The 15,000-nt window shown below is 45.2% G+C and overlaps 1 protein-coding gene across 1 annotated transcript in view; it reads left to right on the forward strand.

The window, feature by feature from the left end:
- Positions 1-15,000, forward strand: part of LOC139389984 (anthrax toxin receptor 2-like) — a 131,832-nt gene that overhangs the window by 65,969 nt on the left and 50,863 nt on the right. The window contains exons 12-15 of the mRNA XM_071137051.1: positions 2,387-2,437; positions 4,452-4,550; positions 8,643-8,816; positions 9,105-9,185. Of these exons, the coding sequence (XP_070993152.1) occupies positions 2,387-2,437; positions 4,452-4,550; positions 8,643-8,816; positions 9,105-9,185 (405 nt within the window). The remainder of the gene's footprint in view (positions 1-2,386; positions 2,438-4,451; positions 4,551-8,642; positions 8,817-9,104; positions 9,186-15,000) is intronic.

Here is a 15,000-nt window from a genome sequence, read left to right on the forward strand (position 1 = left end):
ATGCATCCGGGATAAACAGGAAGCTGCGCTCACCCCAAAGACTCCCTGTCAACTAGTTGATTTGTCTCTTTATTGAATTATTGTGTACTAGGGGCCCTGTGTTGGCTCTCAGGAAGTACCTTGTTGTCAGTAGTTGTAATGAACACGAGGGGAGACAGAGAGCTGGTTTCAAGTGTCTGAACAGGTGATCAGAATTCAGGTGATTGGGATCTTGGGAGCGAGCTGCGTTCAGGGGATCTAGGTGTTTGAGAGTGTGAGCCGTAAGCAGACGTTACAGTAGTCCGCAGAGTGATTATTTTGTACTAGGGGCCCTGTGTTGGCTCTCAGGAAGTACCTTGTTGTCAGTAGTTGTAATGAACACGAGGGGAGACAGAGAGCTGGTTTCAAGTGTCTGAACAGGTGATCAGAATTCAGGTGATTGGGATCTTGGGAGCGAGCTGCGTTCAGGGGATCTAGGTGTTTGAGAGTGTGAGCCGTAAGCAGACGTTACAGTAGTCCGCAGAGTGATTATTTTGTACTAGGGGCCCTGTGTTGGCTCTCAGGAAGTACCTTGTTGTCAGTAGTTGTAATGAACACGAGGGGAGACAGAGAGCTGGTTTCAAGTGTCTGAACAGGTGATCAGAATTCAGGTGATTGGGATCTTGGGAGCGAGCTGCGTTCAGGGGATCTAGGTGTTTGAGAGTGTGAGCCGTAAGCAGACGTTACAGTAGTCCGCAGAGTGATTATTTTGTACTAGGGGCCCTGTGTTGGCTCTCAGGAAGTACCTTGTTGTCAGTAGTTGTAATGAACACGAGGGGAGACAGAGAGCTGGTTTCAAGTGTCTGAACAGGTGATCAGAATTCAGGTGATTGGGATCTTGGGAGCGAGCTGCGTTCAGGGGATCTAGGTGTTTGAGAGTGTGAGCCGTAAGCAGACGTTACAGTAGTCCGCAGAGTGATTATTTTGTACTAGGGGCCCTGTGTTGGCTCTCAGGAAGTACCTTGTTGTCAGTAGTTGTAATGAACACGAGGGGAGACAGAGAGCTGGTTTCAAGTGTCTGAACAGGTGATCAGAATTCAGGTGATTGGGATCTTGGGAGCGAGCTGCGTTCAGGGGATCTAGGTGTTTGAGAGTGTGAGCCGTAAGCAGACGTTACAGTAGTCCGCAGAGTGATTATTTTGTACTAGGGGCCCTGTGTTGGCTCTCAGGAAGTACCTTGTTGTCAGTAGTTGTAATGAACACGAGGGGAGACAGAGAGCTGGTTTCAAGTGTCTGAACAGGTGATCAGAATTCAGGTGATTGGGATCTTGGGAGCGAGCTGCGTTCAGGGGATCTAGGTGTTTGAGAGTGTGAGCCGTAAGCAGACGTTACAGTAGTCCGCAGAGTGATTATTTTGTACTAGGGGCCCTGTGTTGGCTCTCAGGAAGTACCTTGTTGTCAGTAGTTGTAATGAACACGAGGGGAGACAGAGAGCTGGTTTCAAGTGTCTGAACAGGTGATCAGAATTCAGGTGATTGGGATCTTGGGAGCGAGCTGCGTTCAGGGGATCTAGGTGTTTGAGAGTGTGAGCCGTAAGCAGACGTTACAGTAGTCCGCAGAGTGATTATCTTGTACTAGGGGCCCTGTGTTGGCTCTCAGGAAGGACCTTGTTACAGTAGTTGGCAGAGCGATAGGCTGGCTGTTGACTAAAGTAAACTATGAAACACAGAGAAATGTTGTGCGACAGATACTGAAAGAAAAGACAGGCAAACACACGCGTGCACGTGCATGAATGAGATACACACATATACACACACACACACACACATAGACACACACATAGACACACACATATAGACACACACACGCATAGACACACACACACACACACACATAGACACACACACACACGTAGCACAGCACAAGCATATTGCTGACAGAGACACTGTCACCTGCTATGCGTCACCTGGTTCAGCCCTGTCTATATCTGTCATCACCTGACGTGTGTGTGTGTGTGTATGTGTGTGTGTGTGTGTGTGTGTGTGTGTGTGTGTGTGTGTGTCTATGTATGTGTGTGTGTGTGTTTATGTGTGTGTGTCTGTCTGTGTGTCTATCTGTGTGTGTGTGTCTGTGTGTGTGTGTGTGTGTGGGTGTGGGTGTGCTTGTGTGCATCTATCTGTGTGTGTGTGTCTATCTGTGTGTGTGTGTATCTGTATGTGTGTATCTGTGTGTGTGTGTGTGTGTGTATCTGTATGTGTGTATCTGTGTGTGTGTGTGTGTGTGTGTGTGTATCTATCTGTCTGTGTGTATCTATCTGTGTGTGTGTATCTCTGTGTGTGTATGTGTCTGTGTGTATCTATCTGTGTGTGTCTGTGTATCTATCTGTGTGTGTGTGTCCTGCCCTGACAGCTTACTGTTTGTGTTTCAGGTCATTAAACCTCCTCCTCCTCCTCCTGCTCCCTCAAGGCCTCCGCCACCTGTGAGTACAACACACACACACACACACACACACACACACACACACACACACACACACACACACACACACACACACACACACACACACACACACACACACATCACAATGCGGTAGGATACAGCCACATTTATTTGAGTTCTCTCCTGGGCTGTCAGATCACTCAACAGGTCCTCAGACGGAGACACTGGGAGAATAACAATGTCTCAGTGTAAATCTTTCATGTCAGTCTTTCATCCATGTGACCCTGTAGTAATGCATTTGCTTGTAAGGTTTTTACTTTACAGGCAAACATCTCAAACGTAATATAATATAATTTTTAAAAATATAATATTATGGAAAAAATCAGTTCATTATGTGAAAAGCTAGTACAACAACAAAGGCCTGTTCCTAAAGGGAAGGAGGGACAGTTCCCCTTACTGCTCTGTAGGAGAGCACCGTGGACTTGTCAACTCCAACCCTGGACCAGGAAACACATGGTTTGTGTGGTACACTAAATTAGAAGGGTTGCAGCCACGGGGCGAGGAACGTCTGTAAAACCTACAGGGAGATGAGCTAACTGGGATATTACAAAAAACAAACACAAAAAAACACGCACCAATACTTGCCAAAGTTAGAAAATAGCTAAATGAGATCATCTGAAAATAACCAGGTAAGATACTCAAGTGAGAGAGTGGTGTGAAGCATTCCTCTATTTACTTCCTGGAAAAACTCAGTAGAACAACTCAGTAGAACAACTCAGTAGAACAACTCAGTAGAACAACTCAGCAGAACAACTCAGTAGAACAACTCAGTGGAACAACTCAGTAGAACAACTCAGCAGAACAACTCAGCAGAACAACTCAGTAGAACAACTCAGTGGAACAACTCAGCAGAACAACTCAGTAGAACAACTCAGTAGAACAACTCAGTAGAACAACTCAGTAGAACAACTCAGTGGAAAAACTCAGTAGAACAACTCAGTGGAAAAACTCAGTGGAACAACTCAGTGGAACAACTTAGTAGAACAACTCAATAGAACAAGTCAGTGGAACAACTCAGTGGAACAACTCAATAGAACAAGTCAGTGGAACAACTCAGTGGAACAACTCAATAGAACAAGTCAGTGGAACAACTCAGTGGAACAACTCAGTGGAACAACTCAATAGAACAAGTCAGTGGAACAACTCAGTGGAACAACTCAATAGAACAAGTCAGTGGAACAACTCAGTGGAACAACTCAGTAGAACAAGTCAGCAGAACAACTCAGTGGAACAACTCAGTAGAACAAGTCAGCAGAACAAGTCAGCAGAACAACTCAGTACCAACAGATACTATAGAATCAAAAACTCTACTTGCTGCTCTTGAAGGAGCTGATGTCCTTACCAACTATAAATGACGCAAGCCAAAGTTCAGCCAGGTTTTCATCGTCCACAGAGAGGTCAGCAGTAAATCAGTCCCTCATTTCAACACTAGCTGACATCATATCCACTGGGAGGCTCACATGTAATATGTCTCTTAATCAAGCATTACATCACCCAGCATTACAGCACCCAGCATTACAGCACCCAGCATTACATCACCCAGCATTACATCACCCAGCATTACAACACCCAGCATTACAACACCCAGCATTACAGCACCCAGCATTACAGCACCCAGCATTACGGCACCCAGCATTACGGCACCCAGCATTACGGCACCCAGCATTACGGCACCCAGCATTACGGCACCCAGCATTACGGCACCCAGCATTACGGCACCCAGAATTACGGCACCCAGTATTACGGCACCCAGCATTACGGCACCCAGCATTACAGCACCAAGCATTACAACACCCAGCATTACAACACTGACTTCTAAGTCCAAGTTTTCAGCGTCATTCTGTTCACATGCTTTCATATGTGTAAATCTGTGTGTTTTTGTATATGTGTGTGTGTGTGTGTGCGTGTGTGTGTGTGTGTGTATATATATGTGTGTGTGTGTGTGTGTGTGACTTTGTGCACCGACATTCGTGACGTGTTTGTTATCCCCATAGGAGCCGGAGGAGGACGACCACCTGCCCAAGAAGAAGTGGGCGACTGTCGACGCCTCGTACTACGGAGGGAGAGGGGCAGGAGGGATCAAACGCATGGAGGTTTACACTCTAAACACTATGCTGGTCATGTAGCCAATGTGGAATAACTAGCTGGTTAGCTGTGTGTGTGTGTGTGTGTGTGGGTGTGGGTGTGGGTGTGTGTGGGGGTGTGTGTGTGTGTGTGTGTGTGTGTGGGGGTGTGTGTGTGTGTGTGTGTGTGTGTGTGTGTGTGTGTGTGTGTGTGTGTGTGTGTGTGTGTGTGTGTGTGTGTGTGGGTGGGTGGGTGGGTGGGGGTGGGTGGGTGGGTGGGTGGGTGTGTGGGTGGGTGTGTGGGTGTGTGTGTGTGTGTGTGCCTTTTACTAGCATCCATCTTGCGAGTGACAGAGTTCGGAGGACAGTGAGAGACTCGTAACATTCACTACACACGTTGTAGTCTGTATATTATGTCTGGTTGTTTTATCTTTGAACATCGCGGGTTGGTTTCTCTGACACGGAGAGCCTGCTGCTGGATACAAGTGTATTTTTAATGGAGATTCAGAGGAACGATGAAATCGATGGAGATCATATAGTTTTAATTCGGCCATCTCTGCTCTATCAAATGTGCATCACTCTTTTTTGCTGCAGTTGACTACCCTCAACAACATTACTAAACAGTAGTGTAATGTAAAGTCAGTCAGTCGACTTCCCTCAACAACATTACTAAACAGTAGTGTAAAGTCAGTCAGTTGACGTCCCTCAACAACATTACTAACCAGTAGTGTAAAGTCAGTCAGTTGACGTCCCTCAACAACATTACTAACCAGTAGTGTAATGTCAGTCAGTTGAATTCCCTCAACAACATTACTAACCAGTAGTGTAATGTAAAGTCAGTCAGTTGACTTCCCCCAACAACATTACTAACCAGTAGTGTAATGTAAAGTCAGTCAGTCGACTTCCCTCAACAACATTACTAAACAGTAGTGTAAAGTCAGTCAGTTGACGTCCCTCAACAACATTACTAACCAGTAGTGTAAAGTCAGTCAGTCGACTTCCCTCAACAACATTACTAACCAGTAGTGTAAAGTCAGTCAGTCGACTTCCCTCAACAACATTACTAACCAGTAGTGTAATGTAAAGTCAGTCAGTTGACTACCCTCAACAACATTACTAAACAGTAGTGTAGTTGTATCTATGCCTTGGCTGATTCATGTTTACGGTAATGCCCATCACTCAGAACTAGTTCCCAGAGTGTGAATCACCACGGACACAGTGGGTCTGTAGTCATCTGGTGCTGAAATGTCACCTAGGCAACGCGCCCAGAACAGAACAGCCTGGACGTCTTTTGTTAAACGTTCCAGATGACAACAAAACTCAAACTCCTCGCTGTACTGTAGCTCTGCCCGGGCCGGCCAGTGACATCAAGGGCTTAAAGCGAGTGTTCTGGGACCGTGTGTGTGTGTGTGTGTGTGTGTGTGTGTGTGTGTGGTATGAGTCTGACATGACAGGTGCTGCCATCCCTCCTCCTCTCTCTCCTCTCAGCCTGGTTGTCTTAAGTCACAGGATGGATGGATCCAGGATAAAGGGTTGAGTGCTGCTGTCGGCTTGATGTACCTCTCCACCTCTCCATCTCTCCATCTCGCTCCTCACTTCCAACACTGGCCTTTGTTCAGCCCACTGTGTCCCTCTCTCCCTCCCTCCATCCCTCCCTCCCTGCATTCCTCAATCATCCTCTACATACCTCGCCTGCTTGCTTTTCTCCAATGGGAATAGACGTAGTTGAAACTTTCAAGCTAACATGTTTAAATACCTTGCTTCACCACCCCCTACCCCCTACACCCTATCCTCTATCCCCTATCCCCTACCCAACCCTACCCCCTATCCCCTATCCCCAACACAACCCTACCCCCTATCTCCTACCCAACACTACCCCCTATCCCCTACCCAACCCTACCCCCTACCCAACCCTACACCCTATCCCCTACCCAACCCTACCCCCTACCCAACCCTACCCCCTACCCAACCCTACCCCCTACCCAACCCTACACCCTATCCCCTACCCAACCCTAACCCCTACCCAACCCTACACCCTACCCCCTACCCAACCCTACCCCCTACCCCCTACCCAACCCTACACCCTACCCCCTACCCAACCCTACACCCTATCCCCTACCCAACCCTACACCCTACCCAACCCTACCCCCTATCCCCTACCCCCTATCCCCTATCCCCAACACAACCCTACCCCCTACCCAACCCTATCCCCTACCCAACCCTACCCAACCCTACACCCTATCCCCTACCCAACCCTACCCCCTACCCAACCCTATCCCCTATCCAACCCTACCCCCTACCCAACCCTACCCAACCCTACCCCCTACCCAACCCTATCCCCTACCCAACCCTACACCCTATCCCCTAACCAACCCTACCCCCTACCCAACCCTCATATGTCTCCTATCCACCAAACCCCTCTCTTCATCTGTTCATATGTCTCCTATCCACCAACCCCTCTCTTCATCTGTTCATATGTCTCCTATCCACCAACCCCTCTCTTCATCTGTTCATATGTCTCCTATCCACCAAACCCTCTCTTCATCTGTTCATATGTCTCCTATCCACCAACCCCTCTCTTCATCTGTTCATATGTCTCCTATCCACCAACCCCTCTCTTCATCTGTTGATATGTCTCCTATCCGCCAACCCCTCTCTTCATCTGTTGATATGTCTCCTATCCACCAACCCCTCTCTTCATCTGTTCATATGTCTCCTATCCACCAACCCCTCTCTTCATCTGTTGATATGTCTCCTATCCACCAACCCCTCTCTTCATCTGTTCATATGTCTCCTATCCACCAACCCCTCTCTTCATCTGTTCATATGTCTCCTATCCACCAAACCCCTCTCTTCATAAACACCAGGTTGATACTCCTAGACAGCCCATCTCCACTTCTGAGGCTCTCTCTGGAGATCAGGGAAGAGGTTCTGTGGATTGGGGAAGAGGCAGTGTAGATTGGGGTAGGGGTTTTGTGGATCGGGGTAGAGGTTTTGTGGATCGGGGTAGAGGTTTTGTGGATCAGGGTAGAGGTTCTGTGGATCAGGGAAGAGGTTCTATGGATCGGGGTAGAGGTTCTGTGGATCGGGGTAGAGGTGGGGGAGAGGTGTCATTTTCTCTCTTCCTGTAAAGGCAGCGTGTTGACTCTGACATGACACAACCTGCAGCGATGGAATGTACAGGGAATCTTTCCTTCATCAGGGTAGATAGTGTATCTTTCGTGAAGGATATCCCATGTCGCCTTAGGTTTACAGGCAGCAGTGTGTGTGTGTGTGTTTCTGTGTCCCTCCGTGCAGGTGTGTTTTATTCATCAGGATAGATAGACAGTATGTCCTGTATATCTGTAGGGAGGTGGGTGTTTCCCAGGTGGATGGTGATCATGAAAATCTGTTCTGTATTGTAGAGGCTTAACCTACAGCTTGAAGAGCGTGTCGCTAATTAAACACTCACCTCTCTTCTGCCGTGCCGGTGGATTTACCCGGCAACAGCTGTGATGTATTTAATTAAAACAGGAAGCTTAGGGTGAAGCAGAAAAAGAGGCACTGTGGGAGAACAATAAAAACAACACCACACCTGTTTATTCAGGTAGGAAGCTACGAGCTCACAAAACACCCTGCGAGGAAATTCTGTGAAGCAAAACAATAAAAACAACACCAAATCTGTTTTATTCTTCTGGTTATTTTTCAGTTTATTCTTCTGGTTATTTTTCAGTTTATTCTTCTGGTTATTTTTCAGTTTATTCTTCTGGTTATTTTTCGGGTTATTCTTCAGTTTATTCTTCTGGTTATTCTTCTGGTTATTTTTCGGGTTATTCTTCAGTTTATTCTTCTGGTTATTCTTCTGGTTATTTTTCAGTTTATTCTTCTGGTTATTCTTCTGGTTATTTTTCGGGTTATTCTTCAGTTTATTCTTCTGGTTATTCTTCTGGTTATTTTTCGGGTTATTCTTCAGTTTATTCTTCTGGTTATTCTTCTGGTTATTTTTCGGGTTATTCTGGTTATTCTTCAGTTTATTCTTCTGGTTATTTATGAAAAAATATAATATGTTTATTTTCACCTCCTGAATTGACTGAATGGGAACCTGAAATAACCCCTGGTCCCTGTCTGATGTGACTCCTCCAGGTGCGTTGGGGAGAGAAGGGCTCTACAGAGGAAGGGGCGAGGCTGGAGAAGGCTAAGAATGCTGTAGTGTCTGTTCCTGAGGAGGTGGAAGAGCCCACGATGGCCAGACGGCCCCCCAAACCCACCCCTACATACCACCAGCGGCAGGAGTCCAAATGGTACACCCCTATAAAGGTACGTTCAAGATTACGTCTGAAAATGGCACCCTATTCCCTTAATTCTCTTGTTTTTGGTCAGAGCCTGATCAGGCCGAGTCAGTTGGAGATGGCTTCCGGAAGTTTGGTTTCACTAATATCTTCACTTCCACCGATTCTATGAATGACATTGTGATAGCGAACTGTTAGTGACAGTATCTTTGTTTTCCGTTGTCTCTGATCGTGACACATGTTGTATTGATAAATACAGCGATATGCCATGAATAAATGTTCAAACACAGTCCTTTTTTCTTCTTCCTGTATTCAGGGTCGTCTGGATGCGCTGTGGGCTTTACTGCGGCGACAGTATGACCGAGTTTCCCTCATGAGACCTAACTCTGCAGACAAAGTAAGCCACTAGAAAATCTCTGAGGCTCAACCCGAACCCATAACCCACAACCGCATTAAACCAACTACGAGATCCAAAACTGACACGGATCATACCATAGCCATCATCAGCAGTAGTAACAGTGATATCTTGGCTTGTGGAGTTTCAGTCCTTGAACCGCTCTACGTTATTGACCGCAGGAAGAAATGCTGTCATCGTGGCGTCAGCCAATGGGGATCTGAATAAGGACCAAAGATTAAGTAGTGGATTCCCAGACACAGATTAAACCTTTTGCTGGACAATGGACATTCTCCGTTAAAAAGTGCTTTTTAGGCTTAATCTGTGTCCGGGAAACCGGTCCTTGTCCATTGAATCTCTAATGTGCAGGATAGGCTTAATCTGTGAAACTGGCCCTGGATGTACGATAGAGAGCTGGGGTAGTGTGAGTCAGTTGTTTTAGTTTGTGAGTGTGGTTCAGAGGGAGGAAGTGGACTGGAACGTGTTGTTAGCATTGTGTTGTTGTAACCTAATGGGTGTAAGCAGCAGCTACAGCATGTGATGTGTGACAGGAATGACCCTATATGGAGAACTCTGCTGAACTCTCATCAACCACACGCTCTACAGCTCTCTCTCTCTCTCTCTCTCTCTCTCTCTCTCTCTCTCTCTCTCTCTCTCTCTCTCTCTCTCTCTCTCTCTCTCTCTCTCTGTCTTTCTCTCCCTCTCTTTCTTTCTCTCTCTCTCTCTGTCTCTCTCTCTCTGTCTCTGTCTCTCCTCTCTCTCTCGTGTTAGATAAGTGCCTTTCTCATTAAACCTAAAACCCTATCCCATTGACCAACAGTTTCCTGTCCTCTGTGGATACCTCCTGTCTTTACCTCAGTCCTGTCCTCTGTGTTTAATACTGGATACCTCCTGTCTTTACCTCAGTCCTGTCCTCTGTGTTTAATACTGGATACCTCCTGTCTTTACCTCAGTCCTGTCCTCTGTGTTTAATACTGGATACCTCCTGTCTTTACCTCAGTCCTGTCCTCTGTGTTTAATACTGGATACCTCCTGTCTTTACCTCAGTCCTGTCCTCTGTGTTTAATATTGGTAATATATTGGTAATGTAACCATTTATAGAGTGATGTCAGATTATAAACTTTCCCTTCCCAGATTATAAACTTCCCTGATCTTTCCCTCTCTCCCCTCTCCTCTCTCCTCTCTCTCTCTTCCTCTCTGTCCTCTCTCTCCCTCTCTATCACTCTCTCTCTCCCCCTCTCTGTCCTTTCTCTCCCTCTCTGTCGCTCTCTCTCTCTCCCTATCTACTGCTCTCTCTCCCCTCTCTCTCCCTCGCAGTAACAGTAGTAGTAACAGTAACAGTAACAGTAGCAGCAACAGTAACAGTAGTAGTAGTAACAGTAACTGTAGTAGTAGTAGTAGTAACAGTAACAGTAACAGTAACTCTAGTAGTAGTAGTAGTAACAGTAACAGTAGTAGTAGTAACAGTAACAGTAGTAGTAGTAGTAGTAGCAGTAACAGTAGTAGTAGTAATAGTAGCAGTAACAGTAGTAGTAGTAACAGTAACAGTAGTAGTAGTAACAGTAGTAGTAGTAGTAGTAACAGTAACAGTAGTAGTAGTAACAGTAACAGTAACAGTAGTAGTAGTAACAGTAACAGTGACAGTAGTAGTAGTAACAGTAACAGTAGTAGTAGTAACAGTAACAGTAGTAGTAGTAACAGTAACAGTAACAGTAACAGTAGTAGCAGTAACAGTAACAGTAGTAGTAGTAGCAGTAACAGTAGTAGTAGTAGCAGTAACAGTAACAGTAGTAGTAGCAGTAACAGTAACAGTAACAGTGGTAGTAGTAACAGTAACAGTAGTAGTAACAGTAACAGGAACAGTAGTAGTAACAGTAACAGTAACAGTAGCAGTAGCAGTAACAGTAACAGTGACAGTAACAGTAACAGTGACAGTAGCAGTAACAGTAACAGTAGCAGTAACAGTAGTAGTAGTAACAGTAGTAGTAGTAGTAACAGTAACAGTAACAGTAGTAGTAACAGTAACAGTAACAGTAGTAGTAGCAGTAACAGTAACAGTAACAGTAGTAGTAGCAGCAACAGTAACAGTAACAGTAACAGTAGTAGTAGTAACAGTAACAGTGACAGTAGCAGTAACAGTAACAGTGACAGTAACAGTAACAGTAGCAGTAACAGTAGTAGTAGTAACATTAACAGTGACAGTAGCAGTAACAGTGACAGTAACAGTAACAGTAGCAGTAGCAGTAACAGTAACAGTGACAGTAACAGTAACAGTGACAGTAGCAGTAACAGTAACAGTAGCAGTAACAGTAACAGTAGCAGTAACAGTGGTAGTAGTAACAGTAACAGTAGTAGTAACAGTAACAGGAACAGTAGTAGTAACAGTAACAGTAACAGTAGCAGTAGCAGTAACAGTAACAGTGACAGTAACAGTAACAGTGACAGTAACAGTAACAGTGACAGTAGCAGTAACAGTAACAGTAGCAGTAACAGTAACAGTAACAGTAACAGTAGTAGTAACAGTAACAGTAACAGTAACAGTAACAGTAGTAGTAACAGTAACAGTAACAGTAGTAGTAGTAGTAGCAGTAACAGTAACAGTAGTAGTAGCAGCAACAGTAACAGTAACAGTAACAGTAACAGTAGTAGTAACAGTAACAGTAACAGTAGTAGTAGTAGTAGCAGTAACAGTAACAGTAGTAGTAGCAGCAACAGTAACAGTAACAGTAACAGTAACAGTAGCAGTAACAGTAACAGTAACAGTAGTAGTAACAGTAACAGTAACAGTAACAGTAACAGTAGTAGTAACAGTAACAGTAACAGTAACAGTAACAGTAGTAGTAACAGTAACAGTAACAGTAACAGTAGTAGTAACAGTAACAGTAACAGTAACAGTAACAATTACAGTACAATTTAGCATAATAACTCCAAAGACTAGAAGGTGCTGAGTTTCTCTCCTTTACATGTTTCTGTTTCTCACACTGTCTGTCTGTCTGTCTGTCTGTCTGTCTGTCTGTCTGTCTGTCTGTCTGTCTGTCTCTGTCTGTCTGTCTGTCTGTCTGTCTGTCTGTCTGTCTGTCTGTCTGTGTCTCTGTCTGTCTGTCTGTGTCTCTGTCTGTCTGTCTGTCTGTCTGTCTGTCTGTCTGTCTGTCTGTCTGTCTGTGTCTCTGTCTGTCTGTCTGTCTGTCTGTCTGTCTGTCTGTGTCTCTGTCTGTCTGTCTGTCTGTCTGTCTGTCTGTCTGTCTGTGTCTCTGTCTGTCTGTCTCTCTCTTTTATTACATACACTGATAAACAATATAAACTCAACATTTTACTGAGTTACAGTTCATAGAAGGAAATCATTCAATTGAAATACATTCATTAGGTCCTAATCTCTGGATTTCACATGACTGGGAACACAGATATGCATCTGTTGGTCACAGAGACCTTCAACAAAAAGTAATGGAGTGGATCAGAAAACCAGTCAGTATCTGGTGTGACCATTTGTCTCATGCAGAGCCACATCTCCTTCACATAGAGTTGATCAGACTGTTGATTGTGGCCTGTGGAATGTTGTCCCACTCCTCTTCATTGGCTGTGCGAAGTTGCTGGATATTGGCGGGAACTGGAACATGCTGTTCTTCGCGTCAATCCAGAGCATCCCAAACATGCTCAATGGGTGACATGTCTGTTGAGTTTGCAGGCCATGGCAGAACTGGGGCATTTTCAGATTCCAGGAATTGTGTACAGATCCTTTGCAACATGGGGCTGTGCATTATCATGCTGAAACATGAGGTGATGGAGGCGGATGAATGGCACAACAACAATGGGCCTCAGGATCTCGTCACAGTATCTCTATGCATTAAAATTGCCATTAATAACATGCAATTGTGTTTATTGTCTGTAGCTTATGCCTGCCCATACCATAACCTCACCGCAACCATGGGGCACTCTGTTCACAACGTTGACATCAATAAACTGCTTGTCCACACAACGCCATACACACTGTCTGCCATCTGCCAGGTACAGTTGAAACCAGGATTCATCCGTGAAGAGCACACTTCTCCAGCGTGCCAGTGGCCATCGAAGATGAGCATTTGCCCACTGAAGTCAGTTACAACGCCGAACTTCAGTCAGGTCAAGACCCTGGTGAGGAACGACGAACACGCAGATGAGCTTCCCTGAGACGGTTTATGCAGAAATTCTTTGGTTATGCAATCCCACAGTTCCATCAGCTGTCTGGGTGGCTGGTCTCAGATGATCCCACAGGTGAAGACTGATGTGGAGGTCCTGGGCTGACGTTGTTACGCATGGTCTGTGGTTGAGGCCGGTTGGACGTACTGCCAAATTCTCTAAAACAATGTTGGAGGCGGCTTATAGTAGAGAAATTAATATTCAATTATCTGGCAACAGCTCTGTTGGACATTCCTGCAGTCAGCATGCCAATTGTACGCTCCCTCAAAACTTGAGACATCTGTAGCATTGAGTTTTGTGACAAAACTGCACATTTTAGAGCAGTCTTTTATTGTCCCCTGCACAAGGTGCACCTGTATTGATCATGCTGTTTAATCAGCTTCTTGATAAAGGAGAAATGCTCACTAACAATGATGCTAGATAAATAAGCTTTTATTATTTCAGCTCATGAAACATGGGACCCAAACACTTGACGTTTTATATTTTTGACTCTGGATCTGGCGTGTCCCTCAACAACATGAAGCAGATTGTACAGTCAACTTTCCTGACGTTTCTTGCCTACGGTGACACCATTTACCAGAATGCAGCAGCCACTACTCTTTAACCTTTGGATTCTGTCTACAATAGCTCCCTTTGCTTAATCACAGGTGTTGTTGTTTTTCAAACGGCTGGCTGGTTCTCATTAATCAAATCAAATGTATTTATATAGCCCTTCGTACATCAGCTGATATTTCAAAGTGCTGTACAGAAACCCAGCCTAAAACCCCAAACAGCAAGCAATGTAGGTGTAGAAGCACGGTGGCTAGGAAAAACTCCCTAGAAAGGCCAAAACCTAGGAAGAAACCTAGAGAGGAACCAGGCTATGTGGGGTGGCCAGTCCTCTTCTGGCTGTGCCGGGTGGAGATTATAACAGAACATGGCCAAGATGTTCAAATGTTCATAAATGACCAGCATGGTCAAATAATAATAAGGCAGAACAGTTGAAACTGGAGCAGCAGCACGGCCAGGTGGACTGGGGACAGCAAGGAGTCATCATGTCAGGTAGTCCTGGGGTATGGTCCTAGGATCCTAGGACATTAGTTAGATCACTTCACTATTCCCTTTTGTTGTTGACCAAGCTCTACTACCCAAGCTTCCGACTTACCTAACTTTTGTTATTGATGTGTAAAAACATATCAAACCTGGTCACAGGGTTTTGCTGAACTCTTGAGGTTCCACTGGTCTTTAGGTAAATCCGCTGTTAGTTTTAATGTGTCTCGCTGCTGGAACAATTTGCAGAACTCATTACAATTGGAATGTTCTGGTGCCGCTCGGACAGTTTAGGGTTGATTGAGGACCTAGTAGCTGAGCTGTTGTTCATCGACGTTGTGTTTTGTTTTACGTTGTGTTTGGTTGTTGTATTGCTTTGATCAGAGCAGCCATGGGAATGAGACCCTGGTCTCAATGGGTCTTTCCTGAATGAATAAAGAATGAATGGATAAATAATACCAGGAGTTTTCACGCCCAGATATGTTATTGTGTTTGGTAAACATTTATGATGATGTCGATCAGTGAATGAGATCACTCAGGCAGATAAATAAACAATTTGTCTTAGGTTTACCGGCAGCTGTGTGTGTGTGTGTGTGCGTGCGCGTTCGTGCGTGCG

Source organism: Oncorhynchus clarkii, chromosome 30, assembly GCF_045791955.1.
Source record: "Oncorhynchus clarkii lewisi isolate Uvic-CL-2024 chromosome 30, UVic_Ocla_1.0, whole genome shotgun sequence".
Classification (NCBI taxonomy): Eukaryota; Metazoa; Chordata; class Actinopteri; order Salmoniformes; family Salmonidae; genus Oncorhynchus; species Oncorhynchus clarkii.